The sequence below is a fragment of the Aotus nancymaae genome, unplaced genomic scaffold (genome assembly GCF_030222135.1).
Source record: "Aotus nancymaae isolate 86718 unplaced genomic scaffold, 86718_ANA_hifiasm-v0.15.2.pri h1tg000014l, whole genome shotgun sequence".
NCBI lineage: Eukaryota > Metazoa > Chordata > Mammalia > Primates > Aotidae > Aotus > Aotus nancymaae.
This window is the reverse complement of record NW_026988425.1, coordinates 32,207,378-32,229,243: the sequence shown is the minus strand read 5'-3', so window position 1 is coordinate 32,229,243 and position 21,866 is coordinate 32,207,378. Positions and strand designations below refer to the sequence as shown.

General features: G+C 42.1%; 1 protein-coding gene across 2 annotated transcripts in view; it reads right to left on the bottom strand.

Moving 5' to 3' along the window:
* Window positions 1-21,866, bottom strand: part of NPR3 (natriuretic peptide receptor 3) — a 62,804-nt gene that overhangs the window by 8,738 nt on the left and 32,200 nt on the right. For both annotated transcript variants that reach the window (XM_012459940.3, XM_012459941.3), the window contains exon 4: window positions 2,169-2,304. In XM_012459940.3, the coding sequence (XP_012315363.1) occupies window positions 2,169-2,304 (136 nt within the window). The remainder of the gene's footprint in view (window positions 1-2,168; window positions 2,305-21,866) is intronic.

The window sequence follows — 21,866 nt, the reverse complement described above, 5'->3', positions numbered from 1 at the left end:
AGTGGGGCTCAAAGTTTAAGCCACAGTCCTATTTACCTTGTCACTCTGACCTCTCACACAGAGGAAATCCAGTTTCTTCCCAGGCCATTTATTGAAATGAGAGTTGATCACAGGTTTCATGGCAATAAAAGCCAAATTTGTCAAATCGCAGCCAGAGTATTTTTCCCTTGACAACTTAATGATCACTTAAAGGTGACTATTAAAGTTAAAATTGTTTTTAATTTTAGGAAGGCTTGGGTTTTTCTTCATACAGGTACCTTAGAATTCCTTTTAGGCCTACAATCCAATGGACCACTGCTTAGCAAATCAAATGGGCTCTCCAAACAATTCAAGCTGAAACTTAGCTTGGTCTCAATTATCTTTACATTTGAACAAATGAGATTCTAATTGTAGACTGAACTACACAGTTGATTGGTTCAGGACGAACCTGAACCCTTATACTGATATCCCTAATTCTCTTTATTGCCTGTGTAGACCTGGCCCTAGAAAAGAGACATTAAGATGGCCTATGGGAAAACTGAGCCCAGGCCCTGGCTCTAACCAAAATACATTCCAGCCATCATGGCCATCTACCCTTCCCTTAACAACCTCCCTCAGTGGCGCCCTCCAGCATCCCCCACCTCTGGCTCCTGTCCCTCTGTCAGAAGACCAAGAACAAATGACCACACCGCGTAGTGAGTAATAGCTAAGAATGGGATGTGGCCGACCGAGGTTGTGTCCACAGATGCCATGTTCTCAGTGTATTGTGCAAAACTTCTGGGAAATTTGGCTTTGTCCTAATATGACCCCTGAATTTTCCTGTTGGATTCCAGCTCCTCAACTGAAGCAGTCAGAAGTAAAGCAAGATAATCCTGGGGGTCTACTCACCCATGGACTACAATCTGGCTAACGCTAAGGAAGATGTCACTCTGGTTTTGAGTAAGACATGGCATCCAGTAAAACCACCAGAGAGAAATGAAATCCAATTGCCACAGTAGCTATTGCCCAGACAACTCCAGCTGAAGCTCAACCTCTCTCTACTGTCCTGTCCTGCCCTTTCTAAGAACTGAGGACAAACTGAGGGAGTAGAGGCCCAGAAGTCCCAACTGAAAAAACACATGCCCCAAATCTAAACTTGGCAGTACTTGCTCCCGCCATTGAAAAACATCACTCACTAGTTGGATTACAAATAGATATCGGCATACCCCAATGCATGAAAGGGCTCAAAGGAAGAGCGAGCATGATGTAAAACGGAAAGAGCTCTTCTTAGTCATTAACTAGCCTAACCTCCTCATCATACAGGTAAAGACAGAGAAGCTCAGAGGACAAGCTTACTAGTTAGTGGGGGATGCAGGTTTTTCTGAACCCCGGTTCAGCAATTTTTACTTTTACCACTTCTCAAGTGATACCCATAAGCATATATAGTTTATTTTCCACAGAGCAGCCATAAGAACCCCTTTTAAACATACAAGGTAGATCATGTCACTCAAAAGCCTCAGGTGACTTTCTGTCTCACCCAAGTAGAGCCCAAAGACCTCAGTGAGGCTCCCAGGTCTGCGTGATCTGGCCCCATTGCCTCTCGGGCTTTGGCAACTATCACGCTGCCTCTCACTTGTGGACACTTGGTGTCCACACTGGCCATGTTGCTCTCTCTGGGGATACTCCACAGCCTCCCAGATGCACTCAGGATCTCCATGTTTGCCACTCCCTCTGGAATGCTCTCTCCTAAACATCTACAGAGCTTCCCCCTCACTTCCCTTGGATCTCTTCTCAACTTCGCTCTCACAGAGAACTTCCCCAACCACTCGAAACTAGCAGTCCCACTCCTTCTTGCTGGCACTTTCCAGCTCCCTATCCTACCTTATTTTATAGCCCTGAAAGGTGTACTGTATTCATTGTTTGTTGCCTGTCCCCTTCACTAGCATGTAAGCTCAAATGATTGCATGAATGTCTTTAGTTCACTGCTGAATCCTCAGCACCTTGAACAGCACCTGGCATATAATAGGTGCTCAATGAACATTTGTTGAATGAATAAATAAATATAAAGTTGATATCTGTGTTATCCCTGCTTTACAGCTGAGAAAAGCAAAATGTTGGAAAGGCCCCACAGCTGCAACAGAGAAAAACAGAACCAGAAAAGAAGCAGCTCAATTGGCTCCATGTCATTGCCTTGTAGATGGAATCCCCACCTTCAAATGTTCTGTTCCATGTCTGCTGGATAATTTTCCCTCCATCCTTCTTGCTGTAACCAGCTCTGAGTACTTCATGTAGAGCCAAGACATAGAGGAGGATGGCATCGTGGAATCCTTCAACAAACATGTTAACCTGTAAAGAAAACCCCAGATGGGTGAGCCAAAACACCACATGACTCATGTCAGAAATAAGATGAGTAATCCAAAGGATTAATGAGTTAGACTTGAGGTCTGTTAGCCCTGGCACAGGTGGGCAGAGGGGGCACTAACAAGAATTATGCCATGAATTTCCTGGCATGGCTCAGTGGGGAAAACCCTTCCTCAGTTGGGGAGTTTGGAGAGCCTATTCCAGAAGTCAAGAAAACTGTACCCATTGGCCAAGTCAAGTATTTCAAGTGTGCTCACCTTTGCAAAGGTCCCTTTTGGACAAGTCCCCTCCTCCTTTCCCACATCTGCCTCTATCTCAAGCTTATATGAGTTCAGCCTCCCCGTTGAAGTCTACTCCACCTTCAACTGCCCCACGATCTCTCCATTCTCTGAATGTGGAGCATAACTAAGGAATAGTAGGGATCTGTTCGCTTCTGTTTAGCAACTGTTGATACCCCCCAGAGTGCTGGTGCTTTGGGTGCAAAGAAGAGTGGACACTGTAACTTCTGCTTGCCTGCCTAGCATTTGTGTGCTGTCTCCCATTAGTGATAATGTCTTAGTCTCTCTTTCCAATTTGTGTTTTGGGTACATCTAACTGCTTCCTATCCCTATCCAAGGACAGGAATGGAAAATAGGCTTGGACTGTTGTTATATCCCAGTTCAGCCCTGACTCAAATAATGCAGCCCTTGCCCTCAGGACACCTAAAGTTTTATAACATAAACACTGGTCATGTGGACTTGGGGAAGTCACTTCATCTCTTTGAGCTTTGCTCTTATCATCTGTATATTGACCATGAGACTAGTACCTTACTTCAAGAGGTGGTTGAAAGAATTCTGTTAAATAAAATGCTTGATATTATCATGCCTGGTATACATCAAATTCTCAACAAACAGAAGCCAAGGCTATCATGATATTTTATAAGCTCTAAAGTATTGGAGTCTGTGCTGTGCTCATGGTCTGTTCAGAATACAGTATAAATACCAGAGAGGGAGTGGGCCATCTGACGGGCTGGAGAAGAACAGCAAGAGAGGCTTCAAAGCAGTGACAAAAGTTGAACTGAGTTTTGAAGATGAAGAGATGTTTCTCAGGTGCAGGCAAAGACACAGGGCACATTTTGACAGCCTGGTATATTTGAGGAACTGCAAATGTTTTACTAGGCTGGGAGCAGGAGAAACAGGGTCACACCAAGAGACAGGGATGGAGAGGTAAGGAGAGTCAGATCATCGAGAATCCGGAGACCACACTGAGGAACTTGGACTGTCTTCAGCAGGCACCCAGTCACGTTAGTTCATTCCTTACCTACATTAAAAGCAGCCTTTGGTAAATTCCAGTACCACATTTAAACCCATTATAACATTCATTGGATATGAAATGAGCAAATACAATCTTGAAACACCGAAAGGCTTACAAACAAACTCTATACAAAAAGTACAAAAAATCCAAGACTTCTTATATCAGAAAAAAAGTGTCAATGATGAAATGCCAATGATGCAGAATGAACTGGGCATTCTGTAGATGAGCATCTGGCACGGCTTAGTGGGGAAAACCCACTACTCACCGCATCTCTAGAAGGAAGCCTTGTGGGAAGAGAGCTGCAACTGACCTTCTGCATCACCTGATTCAGAGGCACAAACATTCACAACAGACACAGCTCAGCTACTGGATCTACTTGACCTTATCCCACCCCTAGGATGGGGAGTCCTGTTTACATCACAGAAGCAGGTATTTCAGGTTTGCCAAAACCTAGTGCTGAGAAGCAGTCTAAAATAATGGTTAAAAATCCTGGGCTCCCTTTCCAGCTCTGCCACTTCCTAGTTGTGTTCTGGTTTCCTCATCTGGAAAATGAGAAAAATAACACTACCTATCTCATGGGGATGCTGTTAGGTTTAAACACATTAATAAATGTAAAAGACTTCAATTAGTGTCTGGCAGAGTCAGGATTCACTGTTAGCTTTTGAAACTAAGCAGGATCTCTAAGGTCTAGAGATAGAGAATTATTCACTTAGAGATCCTGCTTAGTTTCAAATTCTTAACGGCAGTATTCAAAAAACAAGTGATTTTCTTACAGGTATCACATATGTTACTGGTCCATTTTACACTCGGTGGGAGAGAAGGCTACTGTTCATGCTGTTTGTACCCTAGACAGTTCTCTTTCTTCCACAACACCAAGCTCTTGATTCCACTCTAGTATGGCAGGTGCAGTTCCAGTGGTCATCTGCTGACCCTCTGCAAGAGGCAGAGGGTGGTGGGAAGGAGAGCTGGTTTGCAAGAGAGCTTGGAGTTAGCTGGCTGGACCCACAGTCCAGTCCTAGCCCTGACAGGTACTTAATCTCTCTAATCTTCAGTTTCCTCATCTGTTAAGTGGGGGTTTAGTACCATCAGAGAGCTCTTCTGAGGATTAAATGAACTAGTGCATGTAAAACACCGAAAATAGTTCCTGGGACCATGGAAGCAACTGATAGATTCTGGCTCTTACTCTTAGCTGTCGAGCTTAAATGTCAGAGTGATTATTTCTTCAGTCAAAGAAAAATAATGTAGAAATAACATCTACTAGTTAAAGACAATTTTCTGCTCATTTGGCTATGCCACTTTAATTTTCCAAAGGAATATGCAATTTCCACTTAGGCCATGAAGTCATTATGTCTTGAGAAAGTCTGCACGCTGATGAATTCTAATAAGCGAACTTTAGCGGTGTAATTTCATTCTCAGACCACAGTTTTTTTAAAGTTTAAGGTCTATCTTCTCTTTGATAATTTTATAGAAGCCGGCCTGCTACAGGGGGAAGTCAGAGAATCACAGAGTCATGGCCTGTGGGTGATGCCAGGTGCCCTCGAAAAGCTCCGATCAAATCCCCCTCTTACTCTGAAGATTGAAAGAGCATTCATTGCTCTCCTCAGTCTTCCTGCATTCTGTACTTCTTGTACAAGGGTTGTGCCCTGCAAGCTCCTTGTTCCTGGGGTTCTCAAGACAGGCCTTGCTTAAATTCTGAAGCACCAGCCACTGGGCATCACCCATCCACTTCTCATCCTACTCCTTCCGTTCCCTCCTCGAAATCCTAACCCAGGACCACCATGTTGATGTTGATCGCCAAAGCACTGACTGTGCGCCCAGCACCACATCCTGTCTAGCCCTTCCCCTTCCTTCCTTCTTGACATGCCATCTGAGCTGCCCCCTCTACAATCCAGGATAGGAAGAAAGATTACATGGTGGAGAACAATGAACTTGAATTACTTTTGTCCTTACAGGTTTGATGGTAGAAGGAAATAGACAGGCCCTGAATACATGCCCAGGTCTGAAAACGCATTCTAGCTTGATTTGCAAATGGATCGCAAAATTTACCTTCTTTCTTCTCAGGGTGGCTGAGTGTCTCCCTCTCCTGCCAAAATTAGCAGGAGAGCTGCTGACCCCACTGAGGTTCGCTGGCACCCACCCACTGCGGGGGAGGTTTCATAACACCTACCTCATAGGACCTCAAGCCAGAAGCAAAGCCCAAAAGACTGGCTTTCATCAAGAAGAACATTCTCACTCTACACGTGATTCTTAGTGGGAGGAAAGCCCATTAGCACATTGTAGACACTGAAAATTGGATGTGCAAATTAAGAAAATATAAGAGAGGAAAAAAAGTATGAAGTTGCCTTAGGAACACTTTCTACTGGACCTCCAGGCTGAAAGGAGCAAGATCAGCTGATGTGTCCCCTGCCTGTGGACAGAACAATACTTGAACCTCAACGTCCAAGTCCTGACTAATACAGGTCATGCTGTCATTACCTATCACAGGTAACAGGTGGGATTCCCACAAGGAGCATCCTGTTCTAGTAATTAGCATTGTTTATTGCCAGGAAGTTTTCTTTACCGTCATCAGCCCTAAGTCCTAATTAAGTTCCTACATGCAGCCATTTCCTCTACTAGATGCTCCGAAAACCGGGAGAAGAGAACAATGCAGTTTCCAATCTCCACCAAACAGCACCGCTGCTACCTATGAACACACAGATGGGCTCTGTGCATGCGAGCTGCAAAGTTGTGACATGGCCTCGCAGAGAGCCAAGCTCCAGGGTAATCATTATTGGTGCTGTTTATCAAACAAAGTGGCCTTCCAACAAGATGAAAAGCATTCACCATTTTCCACTCATTCTTGCCAGAACAAGGTAGCGTGACAAGAGGCATTAACTTTCTTTCCTTTCATTTCTATTCCTTTTTTTTTGAAACAGAGTCTCACTTTGTCAACCAGGCTGGAGTGCAGTGATGCAATCTCAGTTCACTGCAGCCTTGGCCTCCCCTATTCAAGTGATCCTCCTGCCTCAGCCCCCCAAAGTAGCTGGGATTACAGGCATGCACCAGCAAATCCGGTTAATTTTCGTATTTTTTGTAGAGACGTGGTTTCACCATGTTGCCCAGGCTAGTCTCAAACTGAAGCTCAAGTGATCCGCACACCTCAGCCTCCCAAAGTGCTGAGATTACAGGCATGAGCCACTGTGCCAGGCCTGTCATCTCCATTCTCTTGATTCTGCCTCTGCAGCTGGTCAGAATGGAAGAACACTGTTTTTGCCCTGGCCTTCCTCTCTGAAAGCACCCGCCAGCCACATCTGTTTGTTAGTGATTTTTTAGATCCTCTAATGAGGACAGCTGAATAGAAACATGTTGTTGCTGCTTTTATTTTCTAACTGATCACAAAGGGTTGCTGCTCATGGCCTGGCTCCCAACCGTGGCAGCGAGCCGTGTTGCTCTCACTTCTCTCTGAAGACACAAATTCATAGTTAGATGAATTCCTCAGTGCCTGCGCTCCAAACAAGTCAGCATAGAATGCTGCGGGCCTCAGCTCTTCTGTAAAGTGAGAGTGACCCAGCTCTTGGGGATGCCTGGATAGCTGAGAAAGTCTGTCAAGCTCTCAGATAGAGGCTGCTGGAAGAAAATGACCAAGTTCAAAGCTCAGCTAGGCTATCCTGGAGCTTTGCCCGTGGTGTTCGCAGGAACTCGAGCACAGCACACAGTAGTTCTGCCTTCCCTACCACAGACCAGTGGTTCCCAGGGCAAAGGAGGGAAGCTGAGGGTGCCGGGCAGCATTTCTCAAGAGTCCCTTGGAAAAGACATGCCACCTAACCACCTGTTTGGTTGAAGGGGAGATGGGGAAAAGGGAAATTTGGATGGAAAGTAGGTAAGAGAGGAGATGGGCCCATCACGGGCTTGTCCCCTATCATAGTGAACAGTGGTCGAACCACCTTCTCTGATTATGAAATGAAACTGGTCCAGCCTGCCTGGGCCAATAGAGGTGGTAGATAGCAGAAGGAAGTGGTCTGGGAATGCTGTGTGCATAGCGAAAAGGTTAAAGAATATTCTGCATTTGATGAACACTTTACAAATGTAATACAGTACCTAGACTTCAATTTCCTTTTAAATCATTAAATTAAGTGTACAATTTAGGGTCACAGCAGCAACTGCCGTAAACCAAGTAGCATCACAATCTCCTCATCACCAAACAGCAGGAGGTCTCTTTCTTACTGACAGTGACCCCAAAGTCTGTTCTATAATGCGCCTACCTTCATGGAATTCACACTTGGTCACTTGACTTATTTTAGCCTTGAGGAAAGTTAAGCTGAAAATCTGCACCCTTATCCCAGTGGAACTCTGGGAAAATGCAAAGGGCAGGTGGCTGACAGTCAGGAAGCACAGCAGGGAGAGAACCGGGCTCTTCATCTACAACTCTGTGCACAGTGGAAGCATCACTGAACCCCCTGGCATACCTCTTGCTCCCCATACTGAAGTTAGAACTTACTTGGGGTGGGGTCTGACCTAAGTTTCTCAAATAACTGTCCCCATCATGGGCTCAGCTCTGCACCAGCAGCAGTTCCCTGGACTGGCAAATTAACGTGGACCTTCTTGAAGTGTGGCTGCCTACAGACTGTTCTCTCACTCATCACCTAGAACAGACTGGATCATTAAACAAAAGCAGTCTTAGGAAAACCATTAGGTAGAGTTAGGGCCCTCATTCACCTTCTATAATGACAGGGAGAGCAGAGCGTCGCAGAGCTGGCACATGGAATCCGGAGGCACGAGCACAATCTCAGCAAGGAACTCTGGTCCTGTTCGTGAGAAGCAATGAGATCTCTGTGGGCACCGACGTTTGGAATTTGTAGGTATGGAGCACAAGTAAGTGAGAATGACTTTTGAAAACTCTCCCAAGGCTCACGCAGGGAATATGGTCATCTGATATATTTGCCCTTTGAATGTGTCACGCATGCATCTTATACAGATGCTTCTCATCCCATCACCCTCTTGAAGGCTTAGTTGAGAAATGCACACACGTAATGACATAATCGTTCCTGGCCTTCAGATGAGCAAGTGCGTGATGTCTGTCCTAGGCCTTGATGATTCACCGGTGCCAACCAGATATGTCTCTGGAAGGCTGGTGACCCAACCCCCACAAGACCTCTCGGGACACAGGCAGGCCTCTCTTCCCAGGGGCTGTGTCCTGTCAAGGCATGAAGTTGAAGTGGGCAAAGGCATAAACCAAAACCCAATAGAAGAAGGGCGGGAACGGGAGCAGGAGCAGGAGCTGCATCCCACTCACCCTGCAACTGTGCCGGGCAGAGATGCAGACAGGAAGGGGGGTGATTGGGTCAAAGGGAGAAGGAGACAGGGAAAAAGGAGAGGAACAATTTCTGGCCTCATTACTTCTGATAGGCCAAAATCAGAAGGAGCATGTAATTCTAATTTCTCTGACTCGATGATACCCTCTTAAACCAGTCCTGAGAACTTCAGAAGCTTCCCTTGAATTTCTTGAGTCACCTAGAGATATGTTTACAAAGAAGAGATGAACAAAAATACAGGTTTTTATAAGGGTGATTTTTTTTTCATTTCTGTTTTATACCCTAAAATGAAACTTCCTTGTTTTTGTTTAAGCAATTTCAAGGTGTGGTGAGGACTGAGCTAAGATCCAGAAACCCAACTCCGACAGTTTAATTTTGTCCAATTCTTAATTCAGAGTTTCTCAAGCTGCATTCCACGGAACAGTAGCATTCCTTGAAATGTTAATGAATGGTTCTAGAAATAGTAGTATTTTGGTTAAACAGGTTTACAAAATGCTAAATTAAACAAAGTCAAGCAGTTCTCTTCACTGCTGGGCAATAATTATAATAGCCAACTTTTATTGAACACCTACTATATGCTAGGAGTTATGTAAACATAGATTGAGTTATGTTGCGCCTTACAAAACATCCATAGATGGGTACTGTTATTCTCCTATGACAGAGACTCTGACTAACATCCTAACAGGAAAAAGAGAGCTTGGTCACTGGATGGGGTCAAAACTCAAGAACACGTTGAGTGGGCAAGTTTTTAGGAGTCTAAAGCTGACTTGCCTGGGTATAATATTCATCCTATTGAAACATTTGTTCAGCCAACAAATATGAGAAAACAGTTTTGTGCTCCAGTTTCTATTTTTAATTGGCTGATAATTGGGTGACTCTGCAAGTGAGCATGTACGCTGGGAGACACAAATGACACAAGACTAGGACTGACGATGTCCTTCAGTTCCTGTGACTGAGTCGACCTCCAACTCATCATCAGGGTAAGGAAGGGACAGAACCTGCACCTGGAGAGGGAATGAGAGGGCAGAAGATGGAAGAGAAAGGACAAGACAGGACATGAGACAATAAGCTAATTGTCCCTCGTCTCAACTAGGCTTTAAACAGCAGCTAACAACAGCTTGACTCCAGAATCAGATCAAGTGAATAAGGATTTCTGCTAAGCTGTAAACTCACCAAAGATGCCTTTAAATAAGCCAGACATGAAGGATGAGTGTCCTACCTCACATAGCAGCTAACACATCAGCAACTCCACCAGGTAATAAAAGATCTACTGATTACGTGTTTGCCAACTAGCACTTACTGTGAAATAAGATGACTTTGCTTTTGAAGGGTCTTTAATCCAGAATGATAATCATAATAATAACCTCGATAAATAACAATAATAATATAAAGGTAGCAAAACTTCATTTACCCAGCCTCATCCAGAAAAAAAGATGTTTCATCTAAGCAAATTTTCCAGGTTCCTTAATGTCATTTCTCTAAGTATCAAAACTTTTTATATAATCCAAAGACCTTTGATTGGAAATGCTACTAAAATGAACCACAGACGTTGCTGCCTTGGTAACAGAAATATGCTGCCTGTGATATGTAAGGCCATGATCATGAACAGTCCAGTCGCTTCCATCACTGTTGTGGTGGGGATTGTGCTGTCTACACAATGCTGACATCAGACTCGTGTTTTTCAGATACTATTTCTTCATCCGCACTGGTGGAACATGAGCTGAGGACCCTCACTCCTTCCTGCCACACTTTCTCCCCTTGGCTGCTGGTCCCTTTCCTGCTGGGGACCTCTAGGGTTCTCAACAGCTCACAAATCCAGTCTAAATGCTTCAGGAGGGTGAGGAATACTGTCCATTGCTAGCCACCCCCCAGATGAACTCTGTGCTTCACTTCTTCCAAAACCACTTGGATTTTCTGAGCATGTCTTGAAGTACTTCACACCTTAGCCCTGGGGCTTGAAATGCCCTCCCCGAGGGCCACATGTCACCTAAAACAAAATTCTACTCAACTTTGCTGGATATTCTCAGGTTACCCCTCCAGTCCACTTCCCACCCTTCTCCAGCCAGCTCTGTGCCCTGAGAAGCTGACATATACACACAGCACCAATGGTGGCCCCCCACCCCCCATTCTCTGGCTTCTGGTTGGATTGGCAGGAGGTGAGAGGATATAGGCGATAAAGATGGGATGCCAGAAGCCTGCTCTCCCAGACCAGATGCCACAGGCAGGCAGGTCCCCCCAGCGGCCACAGGCCTCGCAGGCTCTGGAAACATTTCCTCCTCTTGCTCCTTCCAGTCTAGGAGTGGTAACAGCTTCCTACCGTGTTCACAGGCCCTGGGGTTCTTCACCATCTTTGTAGGTTTTTCTTAACATAGCTTTGTAAATAGTACCTTTATTTATAAGTTCCATTTGATTTCCTTTCAACATGTCATCTGTATCTTCCAAAGACCCTTACGGACAGAGATCAATCTTATGTGAGCCACTTGAACCTCTCGCTGAAGCCTTCTCTGAACCATCCAATTCCTCCTTCCTTCCATAACTGCACTCACTGAAAGTTTGTGATAATCTCACTCACCAGTCCACTTTGCACTTTTGCACATCTGTGTACCGTGATACTGCACAAGTTCCTTGATGCACAAGCCAAACCTCAGGTATCTTTGTTAGCCTGGGACCTAGCCCTGCGTCAAATACAGAGACTGCACTCCCTGAAATTAATGCCACTGTTCCCAGTCACTTCCTGCCACTGTCACTGTGCCTGCCTGTAGCACGCCATCATCCCTTCTCTGTCACTCCCCCTAACATTCTATAAGCTAGGGGAAGAAATCACAAGGCCTCCTGTACTTAAAATTGGGGTAAATAGGTTCTGAGTGAGGATCTGAAAGATTCCCCTGTGATAAAATTAATCGATTATGTGTCTATTTTAGCTGCTCAGAGGCCTTTGTCATGGACTTCTTTGCTCTTGACTGTGTCCTGAATACCTGAGATTACCATAAAACTGGCTCAGCAGCTGCTGTGAAGGGGAACACATCCAGGCTTTAATACCAAGACAGGGATGCTCATCCTACAACAATTAGTAATTGCAGTTTTTGCCATTAAAAGTAATGGCATTACTTTTAATGGCAAAAACCTACAAAGGATGGTTAAGAACCCCAGGGCCGGTGAACACGGTGGGAAGCTGTTACCACCCCTAGACCATCAAAAGTAATGGCAAAAACTGCAATTACTTCTGCACCAACCTAATAACAATATGCTTCTCAGCCAGTGAATGAGCAAACTCATTTTTTCAGAAACTTTCCTATCAAGTTTGCTCTAACAAAAAGAAAAAAGCTAAACTAAATATTATCTCCCTCATGAGAACCTTAATTCTCTACATTTGGAATACTGATTATGGGTGAAATTAAGGAATCATTGGCAACTTTCGGGTGTCATTAGTACAAATATTGTTGTTTTTAAAAAGAGAGTTCCAGTTGTGGAAGCACAGTTTGTATCAGGTTAACTCTCTTCAAAAATATTTCTATCTATGTGGAGGCATAGTTTGTATCAGGTTAACTCTTCAAAAATATTTCTATCCTGGACAAATTCTTTTTTTTTTTTTTTTTGATACAGAATCTCCTTCTTGTCACTCAGGCTGGAGTGCAGTGACATGATCTTGGCTCACTGCAACCTCCGCCTCCCAGGTTCAAGTGATTTTCCTGCCTCAGCCTCCCGAGTAGCTGGGACTATAGGCACCCGCCACCACACCTGGCTAATTTTTGTACTTTTAGTAGAGACCAGGTTTCACCATGTTGGCCATGCTGATCTCGAACTCCTGACCTCAGGTAATCTGTCCTCCTTGGTCTCCCAAAATGCTAGGATTACAGACATGAACACTGGGCCCAGCCAAGTTTTTTGAAGAACTAGTTGAAGGCACTAGAAATTGACCAAAAGCAGACAGTAGCTAGCAGAGATTTGACCCTCAAATTAAGAGATGATATTACTTGGAAACTAAATTGACAGGGCTTTTCCCCTAAGGGTAGGGGGCAGCTAACACTCAAGGAGGTCACAAGCTTCTTGGCTTTAAAGATCAGAAGACATAGGTGAGAGCTGATATCAAGGGAGTAAATCCTGGGAAGAACAGAGCCACAGAGAAAGGAGCATCCAAGTCTTTTCATAAACTTCTGTTGTCCGTGGTTAATTCCTAAGCTGCACAAGCACAAAGGAGACATCAGAAGTCCAGCAGACAGAGGGTAGGCTGAGAAGCTGAGGAACATCTGAACTGCTGCCCTCTGCACAGAAGAGAGTTTGGAGTTTGAACCCCACAGAGCTAGAGGAAATTGGGGAATGCCTCAGACTTTCCACTAAAACCCTACAAAAGGACCACACATTAGGAGTCAAGACTATGTCCAAAGACTAACAATTCATCCTAAGACTAAAAGCAAAACCAAAACAGAGCAACCCTAAGAAAGAACAAAACCAAGTTTCCAAAAGTCCAAAGATGTCCATCAGTAATTTATCCACCTGCTAGAACAAAAATTTAGTCTTCAAATAAACATTACGAATACAATCTTTATAACATATTATCCACAACGTCCAGTATAAAATCAAAATATACTGGACATGCAAGGGCTGGAGAGGTGACTTATACTCAAGAAAAATATCGTGAATAGAAAGTAACCTGGAGATGATTTAAATGTTGAAATTAGCAGATAAGAGCTTTAAAGCAGCTATTATAAATATGTTTAGAGACTATTTAAAAAGATGTCCAAAGTGGCCAGGCACAATGGCTCGTGTTGGTAATCCCAGCACTTTGGGAGGCCAAGGCAGGCAGGTCACTTGAGGTCAGGAGTTCAAGACCGGCCTGGCCAACATGGTGAAACCCCATCTCTACTGAAAAAGAAAACAAATACAAAAATTAACTGGGCAAAGTGGTCATTGCCTGAAATCCCAGCTACTCGGGAAGATGAGGCAGGGTAACTGTTTGAATCCAGGAGGCAGAGTTGCAATGAGCTGAAAGTGAGCCAGGGAACTCCAGCCTAGGCAACAGAATAAGACTCTGTCTCAAAAAATAAATAAAAGATGGCTAAAGAACAAAACTGGAGGCATCACACTACCTGACTTCAAACTGTACTACAAGGCTACAGTAGCCAAAACAGTACGATACTGATACCAAAACAGATGTATAGATCAATGGAACAGAACAGAGGCCTCAGAAATAATGCCACACATCTACAACCATCTGATCTTTGACAAACCTGACAAAAACAAGCAAAGGGAAAAGGATTCCCTGTTTAATAAATGGTGTTGGGAAAACTGGCTAGCCATATGCAGAAAACTGAAACTGGACCCCTTCCTTACATCTTATACAAAAATTAACTCAAGACAGATTTAAGACTTAAACGTAAGACACAACTCTTTCAAAGAACAACAAGACAGCCTAATTTTTAAATGGGCAAAGTATTTCAGCAGACAGGTCACAAAAGTGAAGTAGCCAACAAGCACATGAAAAGCAGCTCCAACCCACCTGTCATCAGGGGAGTACAATTTAAACCACAGCAAGGTAGCATTTCACATCCATCAGAATAACTAAAATTAAAAAGCTGTCAACATCAAATGTAGATAAGGCTGTAGAACAACTGCAACTCCATACATTGCTGGTGGGAATGTAAAATTATACTACTTTGGCACCTTCTTATAAAGTTAACCATGCATCTATGCTATGATGCAGCAATTCCATTCCTGGATATTTACTCAACAGAAATGAAAGCATGGATCCACAAAAAGACTTATACAAGAATGTTCGTTGCAGTTGTGGTCACAATAGCTCCAAACTGGAAAAAATCCAAATGTCCATCAACAGAAGAATAAATAAACAAATTGTGGTGTATTTGTACACCATAGTAGTACTCAGCAACTTTTTTAAAAAGAATGAACTACTAATATATGCATCACCATGCAAAATCTCAAAAGCAGCATATAAAGTAAAAGAAGCCAACACGAGAGTATAAACCACATGTACAATATGTGCTGTATGAATTCAAAACTGGACAAAACTAATGCATAGTAATAGAAACAAGAATGGCTGCTTATGGAGATGGTAATTGATTGGAAAGGGACATGAACGAACAGTATATGATCCTGCAAATATCCTATATCTTGATTCGAGTGGTGCTTACAAGGACACACACTTTTTTCAAAGTCGATCAAATTTTACGATTAAGATCTACATATTTCATTGCATACAAATTTTGATGAAATAGTAAAAAGCCTTATCTTTTAGACACATACCAAAATATTTACTGGTGAAATATGATGCCTTAGATCTGCCTCAAAATTATCAGGATGTGAGAGTATGGGAAAGGTTATAAATCAAATTAGACTGGGCTGATAATTGTAGGATCTGAGTGACAGGGGCATGGAGTTTCCCTTTACTGGACTTTCTATTCATGTATATTTGAAATTTGCCATGTTTAAAAGTTTTGTTTATGAATCAATTTCCTAAATGAACAACCTACACCTGGAAAATCGTAGAACATTTCCTACAGTCAGTGCATTTAGAACATATGAAAACCCATTAATAATAAGGTCAACATTTATATTTCTGTTCAGTCCAGTACTATTTTCTCATCATTTAACCAAAATAATTATTTTAAGCAAACAAACAACAAAAAAAGACATTTGCTGCTTTTCTAAACCCTTAGGGAAAAAAATATGTTTTTTTTAAAAAAAAAAGACAGTTGTAGATCTCAAATGTCAACCTAAAAGGGTAGGGCAACACACCAAATGATCAACACTCTCATTCCCATTTGCGATCCATCATAATGAACTGATCTAAATCATTCTGGAACCCATTTTAAAAGTCTTTGGAAACTATGGAAATAGTGAATTTAATATGCTTATAAACTATCAGGAAAAATAATAATTCCTTGTAATTATCCTGAAAGTATCCCTTCAGTTTGAGAATTCCATTGTCTTCAAATTTCAAGAAATGCCCCATAGTCTTCATAAGGTTGGATCATGCTATCTCTTATATATTTTAAAGAGACTGATCTTTTTAGCCTGTTTCATAAGAAAATTATTTTACTCCTTTGAGCAATTAAAAGATACTCTATTTCTTTTTTGAAACCTTTAAGGCTAACATTACTAATGTGGTGAGACTTACTTCTCTTAAGAAATTTACCAAAACCATACAGAGTATTCCAGATGCAGATGTATCATGATTTGGAATCATAAAGATTTTCTCAATATTTTGAAAGGTAGAATGACCGGAGCCCAATAAATACATTGGCCACCATCCAAGAGAGACTCCTGGGTACATGTCTTAGGGGGTGCATTATCTCAACCTTATAGGCATTTTTAACAGCCTCAAAAAATTACAGATCACAAAATTTTACAACTGGAAGGGAATTTAGACCTCAAACAGTACAGCTAGTAAACTGTAAATGGAAAAAGCCCACAACAGTTGCCTGATTCATCCAACATGATGCAGAGGGAAGGATGGAGCTGCAACTAGAACTGAAGTTGCCTAATGCCAAACGAGCACCTTTATCATCAGCGTCCCTGTGTTTATCAAGCAACACATCTCCCTAAACAGCTAACTTACCCCCAGGGATAGAATTCCAAGTATATCAGCCTCTTCTTTAGAAGACTTAATATGACTTCTCTAGCAAGTATAAAGAGTTCCAAGATGTTATCTGCATATCAGTAGGGATTAAAAGAAAGAAAGAAAGTTTGCCCTAGCAAACACAACTTTTAATTAACTGTCAGGAAAATATGAGCCATGAAAAGAACAAAAAAAAAAGGTAACACTGGATACTAGATTGTTAAAGTCAGTCTTAGGGTTGTTGAAAAGAATTTTGTAAATTGACATAAAGCCAGAAAACAAGGCTTAATCTCTTTAGATTCACTGCTGATAAAGCCAATTCATTATTATTTAAGGATCTGCTATAATTTTTTAAGACCTGAGATGCAGAATTTAAGGGAAAAAAAATCTTAACCAGAGTGTTCTCAAAGAACTGAGACATCAAAAATCTTTTATGTCAAATATCACTCTATTATCTGATGCAAGGGCCCTCCCTCGCTCTCAGGGCATAATGAATACATTATGGAGGTCAGCAGTCAGCTCACATTCTTCCTCTCCACCCACATTCTACTGCATTCCTAGTGAGCCACTTCAACGTCCCTGTGCATTATCTATTCATTCAACACCACCAGAGCCTCTTGGTTCCCTGCCTGCCATTATTTCATCTCCATTCAATTTCATCAACTCACTTTTTTGCATACACTCTCTACCAATGTCTCTCTGACTTTAATATGCAAACAGTGCCTCCTGAGGATTTTGTTCAAATGCAGATTATGATTCAGTATGTCTAAGGAATGGGGGACTAAGACTCTTCATTTCTACAATCTCCCACGTGATGCTAATGCCACTGTTCCATAGATCACCGTTTGAGCAGCAAAACCGTAGAAGTTATTATCGCCTGGAATGGCTCAATTTTCAAAATCCTTGGAAATCATGCTTTTTACTACTATCCCCTTGCCTTCCTGCATTCTTCTCTGGGCAAAATAAGTTCTTTGAACTCAGACTTTCGTCTCCCTTGATTCCTCTTCTAGGCTTGGTCACAGAGCTCTGAATGAAGCAGTCTCCAATATGAGATGACGTAGATAGATACACTGCTGTTCAGGGAGAGGTGCCTGTGGGAAACCGGAAGTGGGAGCTGTCACTCAGGAGAGAGGTTGGAGTCAGAGATGGAAAGTTAGGTGTTATCCACATAAAGGTGAACATCCTGCTCAGGCAAGCAGATGTGTTGCCCAGAAATGGTGTTTAGAGAGAAAAGGGCCAAGGGAAAAACCTTGGGAAACATCAATATTTGTGGAGCAAGTGAAAAAGAGGCGTCATCAAAGAATACTAAGAAGGACACAGCAATGTAGTTAGAGAACTTGGAGATGATGGTGTTTTGGTAGTCAAGGAAGTAACAAATTTCAAAAAGACACAGATCTTTCCAAAATGCTCCTCTAAGAAATCCCTCCACTCAAGAGGGGTTATTTCACTATTCCTTAAATGTGTCTAATGCATCTCTAATTCTAAGCTTGGATTCCCCATATTTGCCTCGCTTAAGAGGCTTATCTCTACCTATCTATTTTGACCCACCATGGGCCCCCAACACAGGTGTTAAATTGTCCTCACAGCACATAGTATAATACCTTACCCAGAGGAGAAGCTCAGTGAGTGCTGGATGGTGTGTATACGGGTTCAATTACCAACCATCTTCAGATTTAACTGATGCTGATAGAGAGAGTCAAGTGGTCAGCAAAATATATGTGCACTGAGAGGGCAAATAAACCACAACTGAAATCTGTTCAATCCAAGGAATTCTAATTATATGCTTGCCATAAATACATGTCACCACTGAGTACAGAAAAGGGAAAATAACCTGAGATCAAAATAAATATAATACAAGCGGCAACAGTGGGAAAATTGGTATGTCAATCTCACACAGAATTGTTGACCACCAAATAAATTAGATCTCTTTAAGATCTTTAAGATAGGGTAGAAACACAACTTTCCAACACTAGTGATTTCATAATTATCCCACGGAGAGATATCTGAGTAGAAGAAATAATTAATAAAGGTCTTCATCTGAGCTGAAGAGCCAGTTAAAAAAAGAAAACGAAAAAATAAAAAAAGAAAGGTCTTCAAATTTAGGCCAATAGTCATATTGTTTATTACACAAAAAATAATCCTCTGTGCACCCCCTTCCCCACCTCCAAATCACAGTCTGTGGGGCAAGATTTTCTAAGATCTTTATAAAGGAAGCAATTTCACTCCAGAGGAAAAAAATCAGAAGATAAATACTAATCCAAACTGATTTCCTACAGCTTGAGCTCCTTTGAAATTTTATAAACAGTAAGAGGGTTGAATCCCCAGCAGTATATTATATTCTGGTTCCTCTCTTTTAACAATTAGCTGGACCCCAGAAAGGATATCACTTAAAAATGTTACTGCATGCACTCTGCTTACAGGGACACGGTGATGTCCTGCACTCGGCTACTGAGGCTGTTTTCTTTGGATACTGTCACTCAAAGTGCTTGAGATTAAAAAAAGAAGAAGAAAAACCTTTACAATCATTTTTCATAACTTCTAAGAGCAACTCAGTGTGGTTTATTTCATTTAACAGATTAAAGTCTCTGGCACACAAGGTGGCATGGCCTTGGGTCATCGATTGTTTTAATGCCCATTAATTAATATGTATTGAACCACTACCTTGGGCTCCCCCACCACATCTACCCACATGGATGGCAGCATCAATGGCCAGGCCTTATGAACCAGAACTCTGCCCTAAGAATTTAAAAATCTGTGGCTGCTGTAAGCATCAAACACCAGAGTCTTTGGTTCGTGCAGTGGCCAAGGAAGCTGGCAGTGGCCTGTCAGCCTCTCTTCTTCCAAGCTGGAAGGCTGACTACCTGGGTGTGCCTCTCTGGGTCCTGTCAAATGATCTAAAACGTAGAGTAATTTTGCTTCTGCTTTACTAGTGCAATGCAAAACTTCATGCAAGGGAGTTTAAGTTATGAATGTAGCCATCAGGTGGTCTGATTGAAGACATGTCTCATGAGCACAGCTCTCTTAACACAGGAGTAAATCAACTCCTATAACTGACAGTAAAATCTCACCTTTAAATTCATTTACTTTAAGACCTCCTTTTCCAGGTTCCTCCTTTAAATGCAATGTCCTCGTAAAGCTAATCTACTGAACCTCTAATATTTTGTGCAAAAGAGCTCCTCACCAAGTTGAGGAAAAAAAAAAAAGAATGTTGAGACCCTGAGGTACTCAGAGGCATTGGAAGGAGTGAGAAAGGGAGGGGAAAAAAAAAAAAAAAGGAAATCTGAGCTTTTATCCTCGCGGTTCTGCCTTAGACTCCTTCAGTTACACCGATGGGTATAGCTGCTGGAGCTGATGCATGTTCTTTCTACAGGCTGAACTGGTAATGTGTCTGTAGTTCATATTTTAAGTGATTGGATTATTCTAACAAGAATTTAAATTGTGTTTCGATTGTGAAGAAGTTGGCCAAATTAACTGAAGTGCCCTTCTCCTTCCTACAGGAAAAAAAAATAAAGAAACCAGCATAGCATTTCCATTATGAAACATATTTCCACACTGTATTGCTACTTTAGACATGCATATTTAAGTGTATTGTCATCATTATCACAAAACGTCTTTCTAACTGAAAGTAATTACATCATCACACACAATAGAAAAAAACAGTGACTGTCTTTCAGAAGGACAAAATGAAGTGCATTGCTTGGAACAGACCTTTTTCACAGGTATTGTGACTCTCCACATTTTCAGATTGTACCACTTCAATAGTATTTTTGCAATTAATAAATCCACACCTGCCAATATGTGCCAATGGAAAGCAAATACTTATTTACAAACAAAAAACACTCTAATCAGGAGATTCCCAAGTTCTTCAAATATTCTAATTTAGTACAACTAAAGCTAATTAAAGATTACAGGAATAAACAAGTTTCCCATTTATTCCAAGAAAATAGGAGTGGTGTATTTTTTTAGATTTTAATACCTCTTTATTTAAATGTGTTCTGAAAGCCAACTAATAGTTCTTTTCGTAGAGAAAACGAATGACTTTTAATCAGCCATTCCTCGAGCAGCACCTCAATTCACTTGATTACATTTTCCTAATAAAACTAATCTTATTAAACATGTTGCCATGAGAACTCATTATTTTTCTGTCGTTAAAAGCCAATATGTGGTTTACCTTTATTCTCTCAGATACAATTAGCAAAGCCCTCCAGTGCCTGAAAGGACCTTTTTATCTGGACAAATTATTCTCTGGCTGACTTTAAAGAAAGGGAGGGAGGGCAAAGGATGGGAGGGGGAAGACTCCTTCTATCCAGATGCAGCTCCGGCACAAAAGCCCAGCCTTGCAGTCTCACCAGAAGTGGAGCAAATACAGCTTCATTTTATTTCTCCCACTAGGTTGACTGAATAGTCAACTTAAAAAATTTTCTGTAGGAGTATACAATTCCAGTTAAATGACATCATATAAGACAAGAGGGTCGGAAGTGTCTGGCCAAGATTTTATTGATGATCTGATAATTTTTCAAATAATGTCACCTCCCATACTACTTCTGTGCAAAACTAGTGTCAAAATCCAAGTTGGTTTTTGGTTTTTTCACCTTTTGGTGTTTGTTTGTTTGTTTGGAGGCAGAGTCTTGCTCTTGTTGCCTAGGCTGGAGTGCAGTGGCGTGATCTTGGCTCACTGCAACCTCAGCCTTCCAGGTCAAGCAATTCTCCTGCCTCAGCCTCCTGAGTAGCTGCGATTACAGGCTCCCACCACCATGCCAGCTAACATTTTTGTATTTTTAGTACAGACAGAGTTTCACCATGTTGGCCTGGCTGGTCTTGAACTCCTGACCTCAGGTGATCCACCCACCTCGGCCTCCCAAAGTGCTGGGATTACAGGCGTGAGCCACCACACTTGGCCCCAAGTTGGTTTAAACAACTTTAATGCTGGGCCTTCTCCCTCATTTAAGGAAATTAAAGCATTGTTTTCCAACATTTTAGACTTTCCAACACATAACGTCTGGGCTATTCTAAACAATTACTTATTAAACCCAGTCCCTTTCAAACATATTGGCTAGATAAACCACCTGCTCCTCAACCTCTTGTTTCATATTTGAGTGTCAGAGGGAGACCCTGAGAGAGGGGATGCCCAAATACACACCCCACCTCCCTAACAATACTGCTGTGCATTGGTTACTACTGGAGTATTTGTTTAATTAGTTAAATTTTCAGCTTCAAATAAGGGGAAAAAAAACAAGCCATGGGTGGCCTGCTAACCTCAAACGACCAAATATCCACGGTTACAAAATCACCCCCTGCTCAGAATACCTGGTTAGAAATAAAAACAGCATTTACCAAATCCTACCCCAAAACAAGAACAGAGGTCTCATTAAGAAGTATAAAGCTGA